Below are 24606 nucleotides of genomic sequence, written 5' to 3'. Positions count from 1 at the left end.
ACTTTAAAATTACCAAAATCAAGTTTTTTTTACCCCCCCCCTGCACCCCTGAATGATTTCATGGCGGTGGGAGGTGCAGGGGGGGTGTTGCGGGTGGTGCGGGCTGTGCTGGAGGCGGGCGGTGCGGCAGGCGGGATCGCGATCCCCCGCCCGCCTCCCCTTGAATAATCGTTGGCGTCTAGTGGGTATACCAGGGTGCCAGCACGTTGCTGGCACCCTGGTATAAACGGCTGACATCGCTGCTGCGATGTCAGCCGTTTAACCCTTTCCATACCGCGGTCCGTACGGACTGCTGTATGGAAAAGGTTAACAGTCAGGGAGCTCCCTCCCTCATCGGGGGGCTGCTGTGCCTTTGCAGCCCCCCGATGGGAGAGGGAGAGAGCCCCCAGACAGCCCCCCGACACCCCAGTCCTCACCCTTCCCCGTCTGCGCAGTTGTGACAGACGGGGAAGGTTCCCATGGCAACAGGATGCCTTCTCAGGCATCCTGCTGTCCATGGTGCTGAACAGATCTGTGCTGAAGGCATAGAACTGTTCAAAGTGTAAGTAAAATACAGTGCAGTACTGTATAGTATATTGTACTGCACTGTATTATACAGACATCAGACCCACTGGATTTTCAAGAACCAAGTGGGTCTGGGTCAAAAAAAAAAAAAAAAAAAAGTGAAAAAAGTAAAGATAAAAAAAACACATTTATCACTGAATAAAAATAAAAATAATAAAATACACTACACATATTAGGTATCGCCGCGTCCGTAACGACCTGATCTATAAAACAATCATGTTACTTTCCCCGCACGGTGAACGCCATTAAAATAAAAAAAATAAAAACTATGAGGAAATAGAAATTGTGCCCACCTTACTTCCCAAAAAAGGTAATAAAAGTGATAAAAAAAGTCGCATGTACGCCAAAATAGTACCAATCAAACTGTCACCTCATCCCGCAAAAAATGAGCCCCTACATGAGACAATCGCCTAAAAACTGAAAAAACTATGGCTCTCAGACTATGTAAAAAAAAATTAAATAAAAACGGTGTCAAAAAAGCTATTTTTTTGTTACCTTACATCACAAAAAGTGTAATAGCAAGCGATCAAAAAGTCATATGCACTCCAAAATAGTACCAATCTAACCATCATCTCATCCTGCAAAAATGATACCCAACCTGAGACAATCACCTAAAAACTGAAAAAACTATGGCTCTCAGACTATGGAGACACTAAAACATGATTTTTTTTGTTTCAAAAATGATATTATTGTGTAAAACCTAGATAAATTAAAAAAAGGTAGACATATTAGGTATTGCCACGTCCGTAGGAACCTGCTCTATAAAAATAGCACATGATCGTACCTGTCAGATGAACGTTGCAAATAATAAAAAATAAAAACTGTGCCAAAACAGCTATTTTTTGGGAAATTTTCAATTTTAATCCATTTTTTCCCGTAACAAAGCAAGGGTTAACAGCCAAATAAAACTCAATGTTTATTGGCCTGATTCTGTAGTTTATATAAATGCCACATATTTGGTCGTAAACTGCTGTATGGCCACACGGCAGGGCGCAGAAGGAAAGGAATGCCATATGGTTTTTGGAAGGCAGTTTTTGCTGGACTGGTATTTTTGACACCATGTCCCATTTGAAGCCCCCCCTGATGCACCCCTAGAGTAGAAACTCCAAAAAGTTACCCCATTTTGGAAACTACACCCCTCAAGGTATTCAAAACTGATTTTACAAACTTTGTTAACCTTTTAAGTGTTCCACAAGAGTTAGTGGCAAATGGAGATGAAATTTCAGAATTTCTATTTTTTGTTACTTTGCCTCACAAAAAGTGTAATATAGAGCAACCAAAAATCATATGTACCCTAAAATAGTACCAACAAAACTGCCACCTTATCCCGTAGTTTCCAAAATGGGGTCACTCTTTTGGAGTTTATAACCTAGGGGTGCATCAGGGGGGCTTCAAATGGGACATGATGTCCAAAAAAAACTGTCTAGCAAAATCTGCCTTCTAAAAACCGTATGGCATTCCTTTCCTTCTGGGCCCTGCCCTGTGCCCGTACAGCAGTTTGTGACCACATATGGGGTGTTTCTGTAAACTACAGAATCAGGGCCATAAATAATGAGTTTTGTTTGGCTGTTAACCCTTGCTTTGTTACTGGAAAAAATGGATTAAAATTGAAAATTTGCAAAAAAATTTAAATTCTGTAATTTCATCTCCATTTGCCAATAACTCTTGTGGAACACCTAAAGGGTTAACGCCATTTGTAAAATCAGTTTTGAATACCTTGAAGGGTGTAGTTTCTTAGATGGGGTCACTTTTATGGAGTTTCTACTCTAGGGGTGCATCAGGGGGCTTCAAATGGGACATGGTGTCTAAAAACCAGTCCAGCAAAATCTGCCTTTCAGAAACCATATGGCGCACCTTTCCCTCTACGCCCTACTGTGTGCCCGTACAGTAGTTTACAACCACATATGGGGTGTTTCTGTAAACTACAGAATCAGGGCCATAAATAATGAGTTTTTTTTGGCTGTTAACCCTTGCTTTGTTACTGGAAAAAATAGATTAAAATTGAAAATTTGCAAAAGATTTGAAATTCTGAAATTTCATCTCCATTTGCCAATAACTCTTGTGGAACACCTAAAGGGTTAACAAAGTTTGTAAAATCAGTTTTGAATACCTTGAAGGGTGTAGTTTCCAAAATGGGGTCATTTTTGGGTGGTTTCAATTATGTAAGCCTCACAAAGTGACTTCAGACCTGAACTGGTCCTTAAAAAATGGGTTATGGAAATTTTCCGAAAAATGCTTCTAAACTTCTAAGCCTTGTAACGTCCCCAAAAAATAAAATGTAATTCCCAAAATGATCCAAACATGAAGTAGAAATATGGGGAATTTAAAAATCACAATTTTGTGGGGTATTACTATGTATTATAGGAGTAGAGAAACAAACTTTGAAATTTGCTAATTTTTCCCAATTTTTGGTAAATTAGGTATTTTTTTGTGCAAAAAAAAAAATTTGGGGACTACATTTTACCAGTGTCATGAAGTACAATATGGGACGAAAAAACAATCTCAGAACGGCCTGGATAAGTAAAAGCATTTTAAAGTTATTCACACATAAACTGACACTGGTCAGATTTGCAAAAAATAGCCTGGTACTTAAGGTGAAAAATGGCTTGGTCCTGAAAGGGTTAATGATCCATCTGGTTTTGTTATGAAAAATAGTTTTGAATAACAACCCTTGAATTCCTGTATAGGAGGGACCTGCACTATTGCCCCCAATTTTAACAACTTCAGGACATCTGCGTAAAGTTGATCTTGAAGAGAAACTGACTGGAAATCTGTGATCTGAAACATCTGCGGTGGAGGGAAGCGAAACTCTATTCTGAACCCCTTCTGGATAGATTCCAGAATCCACAGATTTTTGGTTATCTGGATCCATTTTTCCCAGAAGATTTGAAGTCTGCCCCCTACTGGCCTGGCGTCATTGTTTTTCTGTTTTGGAATTGGGATTAAAGAGGCACCCTCTGCCTTTTCCCCCTTTCGGGTAGCTCCATCTTCCCGTTTTTCCTTTACTCTTGGAAGCGTTTTGGAGACTGCTGACCGGTTTACGAAAAAGGGCAATGGCTTCTTACTTTTCTCCTCGGGGAATCCCTTCTTTTTATCTGCTGTATTCTCCAGAATCTCATCTAATACCGGGCCGAAGAGGTGGGACCCTTCAAGAGGTATTGCACAAAGTTTATTTTTAGAGGCTATATCCCCTGACCAGGATTTTAGCCACAACGCTCTCCTAGCTGTATTAGTCAAGGAATCTGTCTTTGCCGCGAATCTTATGGATTCAGCTGAAGCGTCTGCTATAAAGGATACGGCCAGCCTAAATAAAGGTAGAGAACCCAGGATCTCTTCCCTAGAGGTGTCCTGCTTAAGATGATCCTCCAGCTGATTTACCCACAAACACATAGATCTAGCTACCGAGGTAGCTGCGATGTTCGTATTGATCGTGTTTGCGGATACCTCCCACGCTTTCTTGAGTAAACCATCAATCTTCCGATCCATCGGATCCTTTAGTTGAGCCGAATCGTCAAATGGTATTGTGGTTCTTTTAACCACTTTTGCCCCTGGATATCAACTTTAGGGACAACATCCCACAGTTTTGTATTCTCAGGGTTGAATAGCAATCTGTTTTTAAATTCACGTGGTACATATAGCTTTCTTTCTGCATCTGCCCACTCGTCAATTACTAAGTCCTTCTCATTTTTATTTACAGGGAACAACTTCTTTTTCTTTGCTTTTAAACCCCCAAACATTTCATCTTGAACTGAGCGAGTCTGCTCTTCTTCCTCAATAGCCATTGTCTGTCTTACTGCAGAAAGAAGGGGGTCTAAATCTTTTTTGATCATCCGCCATATATGTTGAACCCTGATCTTCCTCGATATCTTCTGAAAGACATAACCCCTCTTCCTTTGGACTCTGACTCCAACAGTACTCTGGGTCTTTTTGCGGGAGGGGAACCGGGGCACAGCTTCTGAACCAGACTGGAACTTGCCGCCTGGATTTCCTCCTTCACAATCACTCTAAAATCTGATAAAAGGGATGACTACTCTTCTCTGAGAATTGTCGCCAGACAGTCACTACATAAAGATTTCTTATAGGACTCTGGCATCTTCTTTGAACAGATAGCGCACCTTCTTGCTTTCTTTTTTGAGTCTCCCTGAGAGTTAGCTATCGAGTCTCTCTCTTCCTACAAGGAAGAGGAGAGAGGCCCTCATTAGCGTCTAACTGGACTGAATAAGGGTGATTTGCGAGACCCACAAGGGAACTTACATGACACTGGACAGGGATGTCTGTACTAGCCTCCTGCATAGACGACATCTGGACCTCCATGACTCAGACTGACACTAGCTGACATCACCTTTTATCTTACCTGGTCCGTCCCTGTCGCCACGCAGCTCCGCCTCCCACCTTTCTGGGGGAACTCATTCCGAAGAAGAGTCAACCCCCTCCCAATACGAGACCGCTGTCCCGGTCTCCAACGTTACATGGGCACCGCCATCTTCTTCCGACCATGTGATCCTCCTTCCGGTCACATGGTCTTCCGCCCGCACGCCGTCAGGAGGAGCACAGGAGCCGCAGGTGAGCCCAGAGCTCCCGATCCGGAGAAGCGGCCTCGGCCCCCCTCCCCCGATACTGCGGCAGAAGGTACAGGGGTATCAGGGCAAGCTAGGGGACCCCTACCCAGAGAGGAACTAGCCACTAGGCCACCAGAACCCGAAGAGGAGAGGCAGAACCCCCCCGACCAGATTCGGCTTACGTCCTTTTCCCTAGAGCAGGGAACAAAAATCTATCTGCTCCTATCCCTGTAGGGACAGGAAGAACACCGGAGAGTGGGGTGGGGAGGTGCCTGTTAATCTCTCTCGCTTCCTGTCCCTACAGAGACTAATAAGACAACCTCCATGGGTGCTGTCATGGAGGGACGTCCTGGAAATTGAACTGAACCTATTATATTCAACATGATTTTTTTTGTCTCTGCTGTGGTCAGTTATGTGCCAAATCCGGTACTTCTGTAACTTTCGCTGTTCTGCTCCTATATAACAAGGCCTGATAACTGGCTTCAGTGGTGATGTGGTCAAAAGTACCATGTCACCACTGAAGCCAATGAATGCCCATGCACAGCCGGATGTAAACAGTGTCGGGACCGGAATATAGAGATAGCGAAGGCAGCACAGAGGACCAGAGCAGCGGAGAGCAGGTAAGTATTAATCTCCAGTTTCAGTCTTCAAGGCTGCAGGCATTAGTGTAAATGTTACCAGAAAACCTCTTTAAAAAGTTTTATTTTTATATACAGTACAGACCAAAAGTTTGGACACATCTTCTCATTCAAAGAGTTTTCTTTATTTTCATGACTATGAAAATTGTAGATTCACACTGAAGGCATAAAAAATATGTATTAACACATGTGGAATTATATACATAACAAAAAAGTGTGAAACAACTGAAAATATGTCATATTCTAGGTTCTTCAAAGTAGCCACCGTTTGCTTTGATTACTGCTTTGCACACTCTTGGCATTCTCTTGATGAGCTTCAAGAGGTAGTCTTCTGAAATGGTCTTCCAACAGTCTTGAATGAGTTCCCAGAGATGCTTAGCACTTGTTGGCCCTTTTGCCTTCACTCTGCGGTCCAGCTCACCCCAAAGCATCTCGATTGGGTTCAGGTCCAGTGACTGTGGAGACCAGGTCATCTGGCGCAGCACCCCATCACTCTCCTTCATGGTCAAATAGCCCTTACACAGCCTGGAGGTGTGTTTGGGGTCATTGTCCTGTTGAAAAATAAATGATGGTCCAACTAAACGCAAACTGGATGGAATAGCATGCCGCTGCAAGATGCTGTGGTAGCCATGCTGGTTCAGAATGCCTTTAATTTTGAATAAATCCCCAACAGTGTCACCAGCAAAGCACCCCCACACCCTCACATCTCCTCCTCCATGCTTCACGGTGGGAACCAGGCATGTAGAGTCCATCCGTTCACCTTTTCTGTGTCGCACAAAGACACGGTGGTTGGAACCAAAGATTTCAAATTTGGACTCATCAGACCAAAGCACAGATTTCCACTGGTCTAATGTCCATTCCTTGTGTTCTTTAGCTCAAACAAGTCTTATCTGCTTGTTGCCTGTCCTTTTTTTTTTTTTTTTTTTTATCTTTTATTATCTGTTATACAAATATATACAATATCGAACCGTCCAAAAGGTCCATATTACAATAATCATCCATATATACTGACCCCCCACCTAATTGAAGAGAGAGAGATAGAGAGAGAAAGGAAAACAAAAAAATTAAACACCATGGCCCTGGTTCAACCAATTCTTCCATATTTTATCTGTTTTTTCGTCTCTATCCCTATATCTCTCAGACGCCTGTTCCAGTTTAATCAGATTTAGCACTGCTTCCTGCCACTGTCCCACTGTAGGGGGATCTTTATTTACCCATTTCCGGAGTATAAGCAATCTAGCCTGAAATAGTACTTTACACAACACCGATTGTATCTCTCTTTTTATTTTAAGATGTGCAATGGCCCCCAAAATACAGACAACAGGGTCTTCCAAAACTTGAATACCCAAGAATAGGGATGTAATCTCTGCAATCTCTTTCCAATACCTTAACAATTTGGGACATCTCCAAAAACAGTGCATAAGATCCGCCATCTCACCCCTACATTTTGGACACTTATCTGAGGCTCTTGTTGCCTGTCCTTAGCAGTGGTTTCCTAGCAGATATTCTACCATGAAGGCCTGATTCACACAGTCTCCTCTTAACAGTTGTTCTAGAGATGTGTCTGCTGCTAGCACTCTGTGTGGCATTGACCTGGTCTCTAATCTGAGCTGCTGTTAACCTGCGATTTCTGAGGCTGGTGACTCGGATGAACTTATCCTCCGCAGCAGAGGTGACTTCCTTTCCTGGGGCGGTCCGCATGTGAGCCAGTTTCTTTGTAGCGCTTGATGGTTTTTGTGACTGCACTTGGGGACACTTTCAAAGTTTTCCCAATTTTTCGGACTGACTGACCTTCATTTCTTAAAGTAATGATGGCCACTCATTTTTCTTTACTTAGCTGCTTTTTTCTTGCCATAATACAAATTCTAACAGTCTATTCAGCAGGACTATCAGCTGTGTATCCACCTGACTTCTCCACAACGCAACTGATGGTCCCAACCCCATTTATAAGGCAAGAAATTCCACTTATTAAACCTGACAGGGCACACCTGTTAAGTGTGTTAAGTGAAAACCATTTCAGGTGACTACCTCTTAAAGCTCATCAAGAGAATGCCAAGAGTGTGCAAAGCAGTAATCAAAGCAAAAGGTGGCTACTTTGAAGAACTTAGAATATGACATATTTTCAGTTGTTTCACACTTTTTTGTTATGTATATAATTCCACATGTGTTAATTAATATTTTTTATGCCTTTAGTGTGAAAATAAAGAAAACTTTTGTAAAAAATACAAAAATACTTTATTTACCCAAACAGGACATGCAACGTTTCGGCTATATGCTGGAGCCTTTCTCAAGGCTTGAGAAAGGCTCCAGCATAGAGCCTAAACGTTGCATGTCCTGTTTGGGTAAATAAAGTAATTTTGTATTTATTACTTTGTGGAGTGCTGCCCATTTTTTTTATCTCTATCCATTGGATTTGCTTATATCCACATTGGGCCTGTTGCACCCTTTTGTTTGCATCAGGGACGGTGCTGCCACTTTTTTCTTTATATATATATATATATATATATATATATAAATATATATATATATATATATATATATATATTTCAAAGAAGAGGCAGCACTCCAGGATAAACAATGAAGAAGCGACCCGCTTTATTTCCCCTGTGCAACGTTTCAACTGCTCTTTGCAGTCTTTCTCAAGCATAACAATTGGTGTCACAGCATATATTTATACCCACAATGCTTAGTGAGTTAATTGACAAAGTGATTAACAATAACATGATCAATAATATATAAAAAACATGAATTACATAAAAATTATTTCAAAGTTATCTGTGAAATCCTTACATGTATCATACAATAAAGCCACGATTTGATATACATAGTGAAACTTCATAGATCATAAGCAAACATTACCATATTCATAAAGTGCCTTGTGCTTTCAGTTAACATGATCACCTGCGTGTGCTAATTAGGCGGTCAAAAGGCTGCGTGATTTAAAAACTTACAGCGTGGAGCAACATGATGGCAGCCGTCCCGGCGTCCCCGGACCTCCACCGCGCATGCTCCGTGTCCTAGCAACTGGTGTCCACACTCACAGACCGCGCTCTACAATGACATCAGCCGTGACGTACACACCAGCCGCCAGGCCCCGCCCCTGAAGCCGAACGATGCAGGAGGCGACACCACCATGTCCGGCCCCCAGGTCACATGACTCGTCATGGGAACCGTAGCCTGGCAACAAGGAAGCGTTCACCCCCTACGCACCGCAACCTCCAGAGTTGGAGAGAGCAGAGCGGTGAGGCTTGTATAGGGGAAAAAGGAAACACATAGGGAATGATCGGGTTGTCAGTTAATCCTAGTTCGTTTGTAGCAAATAATTATTATAAATATATGAGGATATCAAGCCTGTAAATATCGGAGTATGCAATCCTAATACGGGACATTACATGTTTTTATTGGAGAATAGGGTGTGTGGTATACCTGGACACATCACAAAGTGATCATCCATGCAGACCTGCAGGACTATAGGGCACAGAGCGTTTTCACACCCTGCATCCTTATAGCCTACATCCACCCCCCATACATCCCCTCTATTCATGAATTCCTCCATTCACGACTTATCCGTTTTTTTCTTTAGATGTAAAGCCATAGCTCCAACCCCATTCTCCTATTTAGCCTCCTTGGACGATCGCCATCATTCTCCTCCGCCGTGATAATGTACTTGAAAAGTAGTAGAATCCCTTTCAGACCCGGAACGTTCTGAAAGTAGAAAATACATAAATTGCCATTAGTAACGGATTGCTCCCCCAGTTATAAACAGGCTACGGTGTTTGGGTTTTTGAGCATTTCCTCCCATTCAGGCCACTTTATTTTAGTGATTTTTCTTTATTTGTATAGAATGTGCCATTGTGCAATGCTGGTAACATTCTAGTGCACCTGGTAGCCTGTGTCACATGGCCTGTTATAGGTGGGGCTCGAAGCCTTCTCCCTTCTCCCACTACCTGAGTGATCTCACTATGGAGGTATGTGGAAGCTTGGCTGTGAGTTGGATCTTAGCACCTTTCAGACCGTGTTCAGACATCATATGTAGTCTAGTGTTAGGACCCATGCCACACTGAGATACCTTGACGGTGGTGCAAAAGGGCTCCGTTGTGTTCCTGACTGGAATACATTGGCTAAAGTCTCAGTTTTTAACATCAGCCTGAGGGATTAGTATTGTCAGTTGCATATCATTGTGGTGCACCTTTTGCAGTGATTTATGTATTAATGTGAATACTTTGAGCTTTCTTTTTTTGGTTTTACAGAAGAAACAGAGAAGATGAGCCAAATATCACCAGCGAGTATGCAGAAGTCCAAATTCTTGACCTCATTAAACGCATGCGGGAAAGAACCAGCCATTACAAGGATAAATTGGCTGATGTGAATGTTTCATCGGCAGAGACAAGCCCTACAGCAAGTAATTTCATAGGTTTTTAGGTTTAAAGTGTGATGAAATTGTCCCCATGACAGGTTAAAGCTCCTACATATGAGATTTGTCAGCAGATTCCATCATGATCCCCATGCAGTATATAATCTTTTAAGGCAATCCTCTTTTTTTCCTCTTCCCCCCCCCCCTCCCTCCTTAAACATAACATTGATATTTCGTTGAACCAATTAGAACCTCTTAACTAGTTTCTGACAACCATTAAGCTCAAAACCTCATGGCCCACATTTATTAAGTTCAATGCGCTTGTGCACTTCTTTGGCATATTTCTGGTGGACATAATGGCCTATACTGTGTGCACGTGATCTGTTAAATATTTGTGGCAATAGGAATTAATATTTGTCCATTGTAAACCAGTTTGTCATTCCTGTTACCCAAGTGGTCATGGCTAGCCAAGTGGGGCTGCTACCAGCAGGCTGCCATAGGATGCAATCCATAAAACACAGTTACAAAATAGACTCCAAAAAGAAAACTAAAGAATTTAAGACTGACACAGAATATGCCAATATTGATACATGTGGGCCAAAGTTGCTCTTTCTGTTATTATATTCTGTAATTCATCATTCGCACTTTTTCCATTCGTCATACATAATAGTCAAAGACCAACAACTTTCTGAAAACCTAAATTTACTACAGTAGCTGCCCTCTCTCTATAAGCAGTCAAAGGGAAGAAGGCAACAACACCATACTATGTAGGGTGTAAGACTTGTGTATGATGTTGCAGTTGATGTTCCCATTTCAGCTCCAGCTAAAAAGAAACCTCCAATACCCCTGCCACCTCCACCACAGCCGCCACCTCCTAAAGAAGAAGAAGCAAAGACTGAAAAAGAAAAGGATGTTGACAAGCAACCACAACCAGAAGCAGAAGAAGAACATTATTGTGATATGCTCTGCTGCAAGTTCAAGAGACGCCCATTTCATAAGTACTTTAACAAGTTCAAGATACCCGACTCCATTGATGGTTATACAAGTAGGTCTATTTTGAGAATTAAAAAAACTATTAACACTGTACAAGTTCGAGTAGTAGAAATTGCCATATTGGAATTACCACAAGTTTGCACCAAGGCTTCTACATTTGAAAAGAGACGTATAATTTGTTTCCTGAAAACCCCATTCCTCTAATGGAGCAATGGTGCGTTGATAATAGGAATCTGTCACTTCCGTATTCAATTGTTGGCATAGACATATAGTTGTGGTTCACCTGATTAAAATGCTGTTTTTCTTTTGTTCATCTGAGGCTCTTTTCCCAAGTGATGATATTTTTTCTTAAAGGGGTTATCCGGGGAAAAATAATGATGACCTATCCTGAGGACAGTCCTGGCACCCCCACCAATCAGCGGTTCCAGGGAGCTGCCGCTCTCACCGGAGCTCTAGTGAGTGCAGCCGGCTCCCTGCATCTCTCCAAGCACAGTGCTGTACATAGTACAGTGGCCGTGCTTGATATTGCAGCTCAGCCCCATTCACTTTTATGGGGCTCAGCTGCAACCAGGCTATGTGACCAAAGTACGAAGACATCATATGGCCTAGGAAGAGGAAGCAGCGCTCACAATTTTCAGAAATTTCTGAACAGTCCATAAAAATAGGCTACTTTTCTTTACCTTCTGAATCCTGCAGTATACCCAAAAAGCTGTTTACGTCATCATATATGGCATTTCAGTACCCAGTAGAACACCCAGTAGAACCCAGGTGTGCACCTAGCCTTTCTGCTGCCTGATCAGAAAACGCAAATGGCGTCTCAACCCCCAATGCCAATTTTGTAACCTAACCACTTCCCTTCAAGGCTATTGTTAAAGACATACTTGGAAAACATTATTACATACAGAGCTACAAAACATACAGGATAATACAGCGCCACATACTGTGCCCACTGTGCTTCACAATACTATTCTGCAGAAACAGATACAACCCCTTCTGCTGCCCTCTTCTTGCCCCTACCTGGTGGTGCCTGAGGCAATCGCCTCACCTTGCCTCATTGGTGGTGCAAACCTGGTAGAACACGCCTAACAATTTGAAGGTCCAGGTGCTTCTTAGATGGCCAACACCATATTTTGGTCATTGAAATACCTCTATCAGAGTTCTATATTTAGAATGGAGCTCACAAAGTGAAGGAGAGTGCACTGCGCATCCGCAGCTCCCTTCCATTAATTCCTATGGCAGCGCTGAAAATAACTGAGCTGCGGACTCGGCTATTTTCGGCAGTCAATGAAATGAATGGAAAGCGCACCACGCAAACAAGACCACCACTCCGTTCAATTCTATGGTGCCTATGGAAATAGCCGAGTCAGCACTCGGCTATTGTTTGCATTCCCATAGGGATAAATGGAGGAAGGCTGCGCATGTATGGTGCTCCCTCCTTCACTTTGAAGCCTCCGTTCTAAAGACAAGTGAAGGTCCCAGAGATGGGACTCGCACCTATCATACATTGGGGGCATATCCTAGCAATATGCCCCCAATATCTGAGGTGAGACAACCCATTTAAGTTTGTGGGTGTAACGTGAAAAAATGGGGAAAAATTCAAGGGGTATTCTGCAGAAACAGTTAACAAGCACCTCATTGCCTGCCTACATTCTTTTAAGAGACTTTAGAGAGACGGAGAGAAGGAGTACTACAACCCCCATTATTGCTGTTGTCCATACACTACTATTGGTGAAGAATTGCACTGTTACATGCCTATGAACTGTGCCTTGGTAATGTCAGATGTACTACTACTCCTACTCTGTACTTTAGTAAAGAGAGACTCATTTATTCATATCAACTAGCCTGGTTATACCGTGTGCCCTGAGGGAAGAAAGGGTGTGCCCTCCCTTTGCTGCATGGCCCTAGGGAGCCATACCCACTACTCCCATCCTTCGCTCGCTCCTCCTAGGCTGCTACATCATCATTCATCAGGTATTTTGTCCACTGTTTTTATTAATGGCTACTTTTTCAAGAAGTAAAAACCGGCTAAAGCCTCATTCACACATCAGTGTTTGGTCAGTGATATCGAGCCAAAACCAGGATTGGAGCCTCCACAGACATAAGGTATAAGGGAAAGATCTGCACCTTTTCTGTGTTTAGAGCCGCACCTGGTTTTGGCTCAAAAACACTGATGGAAATCACTGACCGAACACTGACGTGAATGAGGCATGAACTGGGCACAGCTCTTTAGGCTAGTTTCACACTAGCGGCAAGGAACTCCGGCAGGCTGTCATACTTTTATCCCGGCCGTCTCTCGGCATGTTTGCCGTGCTGCCGCCGGAACTCCAGGCCGCCCCCATTATAGTCAATGGGGCCGGAGCAGTAGTCTGGGGCACACGTGCACTTGCGGCAGCATGGATCCGACAGGCTGTTCAAGGAGTTCCTTGCCACTAGTGTGAAAGTACCCTTACTTTAACTAGGCTAGTACTGGGGGAACTCTGAATATAATAAATTGCTTCCTAACCGAACAACCTCATAAGGCCACCTGCGCACAGTGTGTTAATTATTACGCTGATTTTTGTGCAGTAAATCTGCAGCATAATAATAAAGTGCCAGCTGCATCGATGCAATTTTTTAAAATCTTATCACGGCATGGAAATTTTCTTTTGTAAATTGATCTGCCGAGAGGATTATTACATCCCTAGCATGTCAATTTATACTGCAGATAGGAAACCGATATCATACAGAAAATCTATGGGGAATTTATCACCAGGAATAAATGCTAATGCAGATTTTGATGTGGATTTGCTGTGGATCTGCACTAAAATCCACACAAAAACAAACACTTTTTAAAGAATTCCAAGTTAAAGGGGTTGTCAGGTTTCAGAGCTGAACCCGGACATATCCCCTTCTTCCTCCACACAGCCCCTCTGACATGAGCATCGGAGTATTTCATGCTCCGACGCTCTCTCCCTTGCTGTCACGGACGGTGTACAGGAAACAAGGCAAAGCAACATGTATAAACGACTCGCTGGATCCAAAAACTAAGGAACCAAGGGAGACCCCTGCAGAAGACCTGGCACTTTCCCTGGCTGCTCAGCCTATGCAAAGATCTGAATGGTGGAGGTTTGCATATCCACGAACCTTGACTATAAAGCCCTGAGCACCCTACAATAGTGAGGGGACACGACCACCGGCTCCCTACACAAGATACGGAGGGAGTCAGGGTCACCTGGGATCCAGCAAACAGAAAATAACAGATAAAGGTACAACACTTAGCTTTGAAGCAAACAGGAGGACAGAGTCAGCGTGCACACACACTCCAGGAAGTAGTATAAGCCGCCCAGAAAAGCCTTCTGGGGAAGAATTTAAAGGGAAGCAATTAGTCCAACACATGACAGCTGAGAGAGGCTAACGAGAGGAGGAGCTGAATACCACAACACAGAAACTCAAGGAGGAGGTTCTGAAAGGCCTCTGTCAGAGCTTCTCAGCTGTCTGGTTGTGACAGTACCCCTCCCTCTACGAGTGGACTCCGGACACTCAGAACCCACCTTCTCAGGATGGGACCTATGGAAAGCCCTGATGAGACGAGAGGCCTTAATGTCCGTCACTGGGACCCACATCCTCTCCTCAGGACCATACCCCTCCCACTGAACAAGGTACTGAAGAGAACCGCGGACAAGACGAGAATCCACAATCCTAGAGACCTGAAATTCAAGATTCCCATCAACCATAATCGGAGGAGGAGGCAAAGGCGAGGGTACAATGGGTTGAACATAAGGTTTCAATAAGGACTTATGAAAAACATTATGGATCTTCCAAGTCTGAGGAAGATCAAGACGGTATGCAACAGGATTGATGACAGACAGGATTTTGTAAGGCCCAATAAACCTAGGACCCAACTTCCAGGAGGGAACCTTCAATTTGATATTCTTGGTAGACAACCACACCAGATCACCAACATTCAGGTCCGGACCAAGCACACGTCTCTTATCAGCCACACGCTTATATCTCTCACTCATGCTCTTTAGATTATCTTGAATCTTTTGCCAAATAGATGACAAAGACGAGGAGAATCTGTCCTCATCAGGTAAACCAGAAGACCCCTCTCCCGAGAAAGTCCCAAACTGTGGATGAAACCCATATGCACCAAAAAATGGTGACTTATCAGAGGACTCCTGACGACGGTTATTTAAAGCAAACTCAGCAAGGGACAAAAAAGAACACCAATCCTCTTGATTCTCCGCCACAAAACAACGCAGATATGTCTCCAGATTCTGATTGACGCGCTCTGTCTGGCCATTCGACTGCGGGTGGAAAGCAGAAGAGAATGACAACCGAACCCCCAAGCGAGAACAGAAAGCCTTCCAGAATCTGGAAACAAACTGCGTGCCCCTATCAGAGACTATGTCTGAAGGAATACCGTGCAATTTGACAATGTGATCAACAAATGCCTGCGCCAGCGTCTTAGCATTGGGCAAACCAGGAAAAGGGATGAAATGCACCATTTTGCTAAAACGGTCCACCACCACCAGAATCACAGTCTTCCCCGAGGAACGAGGCAGGTCCGTTATGAAGTCCATGGACAGATGTGTCCAAGGACGGGAAGGAATGGGTAAGGGAAGGAGAGGACCTGATGGCCGTGAATGAGGGACTTTGGCACGAGCGCAAGTCTCGCAGGCTGCCACAAAACCCTCAACCGACTTACGAAGCGCAGGCCACCAGAATCTCCGAGCGATGAGATCCAGTGTGGCTCTTACCCCCGGGTGCCCAGCAAGGACCGTATCGTGGTGTTCTTTAAAAATCTTGTGTCTTAAAGCGAGAGGCACAAACAACCTCCCAGGAGGACAAAGATCAGGAGCCTCTGACTGGGCTGCCTGCACCTCTGCCTCCAATTCAGGAAAAAGAGCAGAGACCACCACACCTTCAGCCAAAATGGGACCCGGGTCTTCAAAATTCCCGCCTCCCGGAAAACAACGTGACAGGGCATCTGCCTTCACATTCTTAACTCCAGGGCGGAACGTGACAACAAAATTAAACCTAGAAAAGAACAACGACCATCTGGCCTGTCTCAGGTTCAGACGCTTGGCTGACTCCAAGTAGGCCAGATTTTTATGGTCAGTAAATACGGTAATAGGGTGTCTGGCTCCCTCTAGCCAATGGCGCCATTCCTCAAAAGCCAACTTGATGGCCAACAATTCCCTATCTCCCACATCGTAATTTCTCTCTGCGGAGGAGAGTTTTCTTGAGAAAAAGGCACACGGTCGCCAATTGGCAGGAGAGGAACCCTGAGACAAGACCGCCCCCACACCCACCTCAGAAGCATCAACCTCAACTATGAAGGGTAAAGAAACATCAGGTTGCACCAAGATGGGAGCGGAAGCAAAACTCTCCTTGATATCAGAAAAAGCCTTACGCGCCTCTACTGACCAAGAAGAAAAATCTACCCCCTTTCTGGTCATATCAGTGAGTGGTTTAACAATAGAAGAATAATTCAAAATGAACTTCCTGTAATAATTGGCAAAGCCCAAAAAACGCATCAGCGCCTTTTGATTCTCAGGAAGCTCCCACTCAAGCACAGCGCGGACCTTCTCGGGGTCCATGCGAAAACCAGAAGCGGAGAGAAGAAACCCCAGAAATTGAATTTCTGGAACCGCAAACACACATTTTTCCAGTTTCGCATATAATTTATTCTCCCGCAGGATGAGCAAGACCTGACGTAAATGTTCCTTATGAGTTTTGAAATCGGGAGAAAAAATCAAAATGTCATCCAAATACACCAATACAAATTTTCCCATCAAATGATAAAAAATGCTGTTCACGAAATGCTGAAAAACGGCTGGGGCATTCATCAAACCAAAAGGCATAACCAAATTTTCAAAATGGCCCTCAGGGGTATTGAAGGCCGTCTTCCATTCGTCCCCTTCTCTGACCCTGACCAGGTTGTATGCCCCTCTTAAATCTAATTTGGAAAAGACTTTAGCCCCAACAACCTGGTTAAATAGGTCCGGGATCAGAGGAAGCGGATAAGGGTCACGAATTGTGATATTGTTCAGCTCCCTGAAATCCAGACAAGGTCTTAAAGAACCATCTTTTTTCTTAACAAAGAAAAAACCAGCGGCAACAGGTGACTTCGAGGGTCGTATGTGTCCCTTTCTCAGACTCTCAGAGATATAAGCACGCATAGCGATCCTCTCAGGTTGGGAAAGATTGTATAAACGAGATTTAGGCAGCTTGGCGTCTGGGATGAGATTAATAGGGCAATCGTACTCCCTGTGCGGGGGCAAATCCTGAACTCCACTCTCAGAGAAGACATCCGAAAATTCAGAGAGAAAAGATGGTACAGTCTTAGTAGCAACCTCAGAAACAGATGTCATGAGGCAATTCTCTCTGCAAAAGTCACTCCAACCATTTATTTGCCTCGCTTGCCAATCAATGGTGGGGTTATGCTTAGTGAGCCAGGGCAGCCCCAACACCAGAGGGGTGGGTAAACCGCTATGGACGAAACATGACACATCCTCAACATGAGCATCACTCACAATTAAACGGATATTGTGAACTATGCCCTTTAATGATTTTTGAGAAAGTGGAGCGGAATCGATAGCAAAAACAGGAATATCCTTTCCCAAAGTGCGCACCTGGAAACCATGAGTTATCGCAAATTGATTATCAATGAGATTAACCGCTGCTCCACTATCCACAAAAATCTCACAAAAAATGTTCTTGCTCTCTAGCGCCACCCTAGTCGGCAGGACAAAACGGGAACTACAAGCAAATGGAAAACCTTCAATTTCCGCCTCAACCCTGCCAATAGTAACAGACGGAACATTTTTAAAAGATTTTTTCCTGTTTGTTTCTTTATTACTCCCAGAAAACTGCCTGAATCTCCTAGAGGGACAAATATTTGCCAAATGATTTATACCTCCACAACAAAAACAAACCCTCCCATGCGGGCTGAATCTTCTATTGTCAGAAGCAATCAACCCCAGCTGCATGGGCTCCTGCTCAGAAGGGGCTGACGGCGACTGAGACCCCTGCGCACAGAACGGGACCGCTGCACTGTCCTGGGACTGAGTATGACAGGAAGGGGACATCTCTCCTTTCTCTCTAAGACGCCTGTCAATACGAACGGCCTGAGACATAGCAGAGTCCAAAGAACTAGGCCTCTCATGAAAGGCAAATGCATCTTTCAATCCCTCTGAAAGACCATGGCAAAATTGACTTCGGAGCGCAGCATCATTCCAACCAGTATCAACTGCCCATCTCCGAAATTCTGAGCAGTATATTTCTGCGGATTGTTTACCCTGGCATAATAGACGTAGTTTAGACTCAGCCAGAGCAATACGATCTGGATCATCATATATCTGACCCAGGGCTAAAAATAATTCATCCACTGAACGGAGAGGCCGTGCCCCCTCCGGCAGCGAAAAGGCCCAGGACTGAGCGTTACCTCTGAGCAGCGATATAATGATCCCCACCCTCCGTTCCTCATCACCAGAGGAGTGGGGAAGAAGGCGAAAATGGAGTTTGCAAGCCTCTCTAAAACGCACAAAATTCTCACTACCCCCGGAGAACGTATCCCGGAGCGAGATCTTAGGCTCAGAACAAACTCCATGAACGCAAGCTGAAACGGTCACTTGAAGCTGAGAAAAAGTCTTACGGAGATCAGCTACCTCCAATGAAAGTCCCTGAAGGCGTTCAGCCAAAAGTGAAACCGTATCCATGCTTGAGACGGTTATGGCGGCTTATAATGTCACGGACGGTGTACAGGAAACAAGGCAAAGCAACATGTATAAACGACTCGCTGGATCCAAAAACTAAGGAACCAAGGGAGACCCCTGCAGAAGACCTGGCACTTTCCCTGGCTGCTCAGCCTATGCAAAGATCCGAATAGTGGAGGTTTGCATATCCACGAACCTTGACTATAAAGCCCTGAGCACCCTACAGTAGTGAGGGGACACGACCACCGGCTCCCTACACAAGATACGGAGGGAGTCAGGGTCACCTGGGATCCAGCAAACAGAAAATAACAGATAAAAGTACAACACTTATCTTTGAAGCAAACAGGAGGACAGAGTCAGCGTGCACACACACTCCAGGAAGTAGTATAAGCCGCCCAGAAAAGCCTTCTGGGGAAGAATTTAAAGGGAAGCAATTAGTCCAACACATGACAGCTGAGAGAGGCTAACGAGAGGAGGAGCTGAATACCACAACACAGAAACTCAAGGAGGAGGTTCTGAAAGGCCTCTGTCAGAGCTTCTCAGCTTTCTGGTTGTGACACTTGCCCTGCCCTGAATCACCTAGGGCAGTGATGGCTAACCTTGGCACTCCAGCTGTGGTGAAACTACGACTCCCAGCATGCTCCATTTATTTCTATAGAGTTCTGAGAGCAGCCAAGCAAGCGGGGCATCTTGGGAGTTGTAGTTTTACCACAGCTGGAGTGCCAAGGTTAGCCATCACTGACCTAGGGCAAGGGCTTTTTCTGTAGATCCGGTGATGTACCAGGCTCTACATGGGTAAACTTGGAGTCTTCCGCCTAGCAGTGAGGCCACTGATATCACCGGCACTAATGGGCCGGCTTTAGGGCTGCCCTAGCCTGTAAAACGGATATAGCCGGTGACGTCACCGGGGACTCTGCTAGGTGGAAGTAAAAAAGTCCTTACCCTGCAGGATACAGCGCAGGGCAAGGGAGAGCATCAAAGCATGAAATGCTCTGATGCTCATATCAGAGGGGGGGGGTGGGGGAGAAGGAGATATGTCCGGGTTCAGCTCTGAACCTGGACAAGCCCTTGAATCCTCTGCCTCTCTTGTCTGCTCTCATGCCGACCTCCATAATTCCAGTCACAGAAGGACAGAATTAGAATGGCATGGGAGCAAGGGAGTTCCCCCCCCCCCCCCCCCTCAGCTTACCTTTTGTCCATAGTTGAAATCCACAGACAGATCCGGGGGATGTGATTGATGTGTTGTGGATTTGCCTAAGGAAAATATCTGCACCAATTCCACAACATGTGGACGTATTCTTAAAGGGGATTTCCTGGTTTTTAATAAAAATGGCCTGTCCTCAGGATAAGTCATCAATATCTGATCGGTGGTGGTCCACCTCCAGGAACCCCTGCCAATCAGCTGTTTGATGAGGCCATGGTGCTCCGGTGATCGCTGCAGCCTCTTCCTAGGCCGGTGCCATCACATTTATTGGTCACATAGCCTATTTGCCATTCAGTGAATGGGCCTGAGCTGCTAGACCAAGCACAGCCACTATACAACGGACGGCTGATCGGCAGGGTGGAAGGGAGTCGGAACCCCACCAATAAGATATGGATAACCTATCCTGAGGATAAGTCATCAATACTAAACTTCCAGAAAACCCCTTTAAGGTTCAGTCCACAAGGCCTCAGTAAAGCTGCATATTTTGTTGCAGTTTACATAGGGTCAATGCTGCGGGGTTCGCCACAGATTGTCCGACCCTCTGCATCACAATGGATGAAATCTGCCATGGAAATCCACAACATAAATTTCCATGATGCAGCTGTAAAGTCTGCCCTGCAGGTAAAGTTACAGTAGGCGCAGACTCCATTCCACAGTGCTTGGGTGAGATATTTTTAAAATCTCATTAACTTTGCTGCTGCTGTATCTGCTGCACTGTGAAGATTCCACAGCATGTCCACCATGTGTGGTCGTACCCGATCACCGGTGGCAGAAGTTTCTGCAACTGAAATTCTCTTGAGTACCTTTGAATGGGGTTGTTTCTGCAGCATGCCCACCATGGATTTCTGCAAGCCCCATTCAGAGGAGTGAAACAGTTGCAGAAATTTCGGCAGCACTTCTGACACCAGGGGCGGCCTGGAAAACTTAAGTAGCCCTGAAAAAATAAATAAAAAAGTGGCCCCATGTTGCAGGCAAATTCAGACTGACAGAGGTGGGGCAACACAAGTAGGTAGAGATCAACAGAAGTGGGTGGGGAGAGCAATACCCCAGCACAAAATATTGCCGCCCTCGCCACAGTATTCAACTGTATCAGTATCCTGAGGACTATACAATTGAATTGAGGAGGGTACCTGTGGCCGCCGACCAAGTATGTAAGTACCCGATGCTCCTGAGAGCATCAGATCATTCTGTACCCTGCCTACGGCCATGAGGAGGGCTCAGGCGCCAACCGGGGCATCTGCCCACTGGTAAATTTCCCTGTAAGTTCTATGACCAGTCCTTGACTGACTGACATCAGGTCTCTATGAGAGGGGCCTCAGCACATAGTGTTCTGTACACTGAGGATGGACACAAATGTCTGAATTTTTAATATAGAATAGACAAAGCTCACAAGTTAATGGCTGAGAACAATGGCCATTCACAGGAATGTGTGAAATTGCAAAAAATAAATAAAATATGCTTTTAACAGTTCTCAGCGATAAATATCTTCTTCTAAAATAGCCGCCTGTGAAATGTATTGTTCTCTGTGATGACTAGCAAGGTCAGAAAGTGACATAACTGTTACCCGGTAATCCAGACACTTGTGCTTTGTATTCTTTCCTAGATCCATTATATCTGTTCTGGCTGCTTATTGTCGCATTGACATTCAACTGGAACTGCTGGTTTATTCCACTGCGAATCGTATTTCCATTTCAGAACGCCGACAACCTCTTGTACTGGATGATCATTGATTATACCTGTGATACTTGCTATCTTTTGGATATGTTTGTGTTCCAGCCACGTCTCCAGTTTGTAAAAGGAGGTGACATAGTGGTAAGTACAGCATACCGTCAGTCTACAGCTATGGCCTACAGACCATCCTTTTACCCATAGCCATATATGTCACTATGACTTTGACATTACTAATAATGATGTCTTGAAGTTGAGGACCTTGAAATGGGTTGGATACCATCCTAGGAGACCTCAGAATGTCATAGATGACTTTACAGGAGAATTGGGAAAGATTCCATTAGGGTAGAATTTATTTGGACAGAATAGAATTTGACTACTGATTCAACCAAAAAAAATTGGGAAATTCGCTCAACTGTACTCAGCATGAATTATAAGCAGGGAGAGAAGAAGAAGGTGCCTCTGGCGGGAGCTTATCTACCTTAAGAACAAAAGGATCAGGCATGTTGAAATCCAAAAGCTTAATAGTTCTTTCCCCTACATTTTCAGTCAGGGTAGACTTGGAACATCACATTAAATGGTCAGCCGGGTTTGGCCTACATTGTGTATGGCCATCTTAAGATTTTCACCAGTTAGACTATTTCATCCAAAAAAGCTGCTATTGAATGTACCAGAAGTAACATTTTTTACGTAATGAAAAGAGACTGTTACATAGTTACATAGTTAATACGGTTGAGAAAATACACAAATCCATCAAGTTCAACCAAGGGATAGGTGGGGACGCGAATCCCAGAAAAACGTTAGTTTCTGGCCTCATTCTTCAATCTGTATTTCCACTGCACCAATCCCCAGGGAGCAACAGCTTACGGGAGTACACCATGACAAAAAACTTTATCAGGGCAACTTCTACTCCCATCCTCTGCACTGGCTCCTCAGGGGCTATGTTCTAGCCCATGGCATTTTTTCATTGTGTTTTTTTGTTGTATAGAAATGTATGTACCCTCTGTAATGTCACTTCCTCCGTAGAACTGTATTGAGAGTAATTAATGGTTCCCAAAAAATGGCATGTTTTTTCAAGCAGAGAAAAAAAAAAAGGGACAAAAACACCAAAAAACTAGGAAACAAAATGCCAGCCCAAAACAAGCTGAGATTTCAATGAATTGCATTGACCCAAAATGCACCTCAGGTCAAAAAAACACAAATAAATGCTTATGTGCGCATTTATTATTTCCCATAGATGTCTGGTAACATCCGGAAAAGGGCCCCCAAAGTGAATGGAGAGCAGCCGCACATGCACGACCAACCCCGTTCACCACTATGGGAAGATGGGAGTTCTGAAAATAGCCAAGTGCCAGCTCGGCTATTTCTGGCAGTCCTATAGCGGTGAATTGAACGGTGAGTCGGGAAGGAATTTTTATTCCCCTAAAGTGAGGAAAATTGGCTTCTACCTCACAGGGGTTTTTTGCCTTCCTCTGGATCAACTTGCAGGATGACAGGCCGAACTGGATGGACAAATGTCTTTTTTCGGCCTTATGTACTATGTACTATGGACTGCTTGGTGCACTCTCCATTCTCCAATATGCGTCTTCCAAAAACAGCTGAGTACGCTGTGTGGATTTTTTTTTCTGTACAGAGATTGACCTGCTGTGCAGATTTCCAAATCCACCGCATGTCAATATTAGTGATGAGCGGCAGGGGTAATATTCGAATTTGCGATATTTCACGAATATTTTGTAGAATATTCGTCGAATATTCGCAAATTCGAATATTCGTTATATTCTACGATTTATTTTTTACTCGAAAAATCGGCAATGTAATGAATCTACAGTGTAATACAATACCAGCTAAGGAGATAAGATATTCAAGATCTTAGGTACACAACTTAGGAATTTTCCCAGGAAATTGACCTGCAGTGTGAATTTTGAAATCTGCAGCTTGTCAATTGTGCACATTTTCAGTGCAATGCCAAATCCCCACCAAGTAAGACATTCAGATTTTGTTGTGGAAATGTACGAAAATCTGCATGTAAAATCCACCTAAACCATACTTCTGTGTGCAGGCACACTTATATTACCTTCATTCAAAACCATCCTGAGGAAACTTTTGGAAGCCAAAATCAGGTGTGGACCATAAAAGAAGAGAAGGTATACAGGACAGATACATCTTCTCCTCTTTTTTTTTTTATTCTTGGCTTTCAAAACTGCATAGGGAAACCTGACCGTGCGGCCGGGTGCTGCCACACAGCACAGTTGTGATGTGTTTGAAAACTGCGTGCGTTTACTACATCAACAAACATGAATTCACAAATTAAAGAGTTTATCCAGTTTAGTAGCCTTAGGCCTCTTTTACCATGATGTCCATGATGACATCTGTGAGAAGATGGTCAGTAGTTCATCTGTGAAGGTGTCGGTGGAGGATCCATGTTTTTGCCCTCCATGTGTCATCTGTATCTGTGTCATCTGTATTCCACATACACTGCTGGGCTTAAAGGGGTTGTCCGAGCTTTGAAAAAAAAAAAAATATAGCACTGTAAATCTGATGGGCAGCAATATACAACTAAGCTAAGCAAGTTTTAGGCAAAAAAAATTATATTTTCTCATCTCCCTGGTTCTCTTCTGGCCCTTCGTTTACCTGCAATAACAACAATCTCTGCCCCTCCCCCTGCTCTGCAAAGGGAGTGAATACTTGCCCTGAGTGACATGTCTGCCTGCTGGGATACTCAGCAAGTCAGCAGCATGTTGTATGTGTAGGACTACAAGTCCCAGCTGTACAATGACACTGCTGATACACACAGTATCTTCCCCTACCTGTTCTTGGGCAATGCTCTGCAGAACTCCTCTAATCTGTCAGCTCCTGTGCCCAGCATTTGTCTCCTCACTGCCTGCAGCTAATCAGTAAAGCCTTTAGCCCTGAGTCTGTGTTGCTG

The 24606-nt window shown here is 44.2% G+C and overlaps 1 protein-coding gene across 1 annotated transcript in view; it reads left to right on the top strand.

The window, feature by feature from the left end:
* Positions 1-24606, top strand: part of CNGB3 (cyclic nucleotide gated channel subunit beta 3) — a 181738-nt gene that overhangs the window by 15860 nt on the left and 141272 nt on the right. Inside the window, exons 4-6 of the mRNA XM_044295380.1 lie at positions 10031-10163; positions 10933-11160; positions 21616-21824. Of these exons, the coding sequence (XP_044151315.1) occupies positions 10031-10163; positions 10933-11160; positions 21616-21824 (570 nt within the window). The remainder of the gene's footprint in view (positions 1-10030; positions 10164-10932; positions 11161-21615; positions 21825-24606) is intronic.

The sequence above is a fragment of the Bufo gargarizans genome, chromosome 5 (genome assembly GCF_014858855.1).
Source record: "Bufo gargarizans isolate SCDJY-AF-19 chromosome 5, ASM1485885v1, whole genome shotgun sequence".
NCBI classification, from domain to species: Eukaryota; Metazoa; Chordata; class Amphibia; order Anura; family Bufonidae; genus Bufo; species Bufo gargarizans.
The sequence above is the reverse complement of the archived record's forward strand: the minus strand, read 5'-3'. Positions and strand labels throughout refer to the sequence as shown.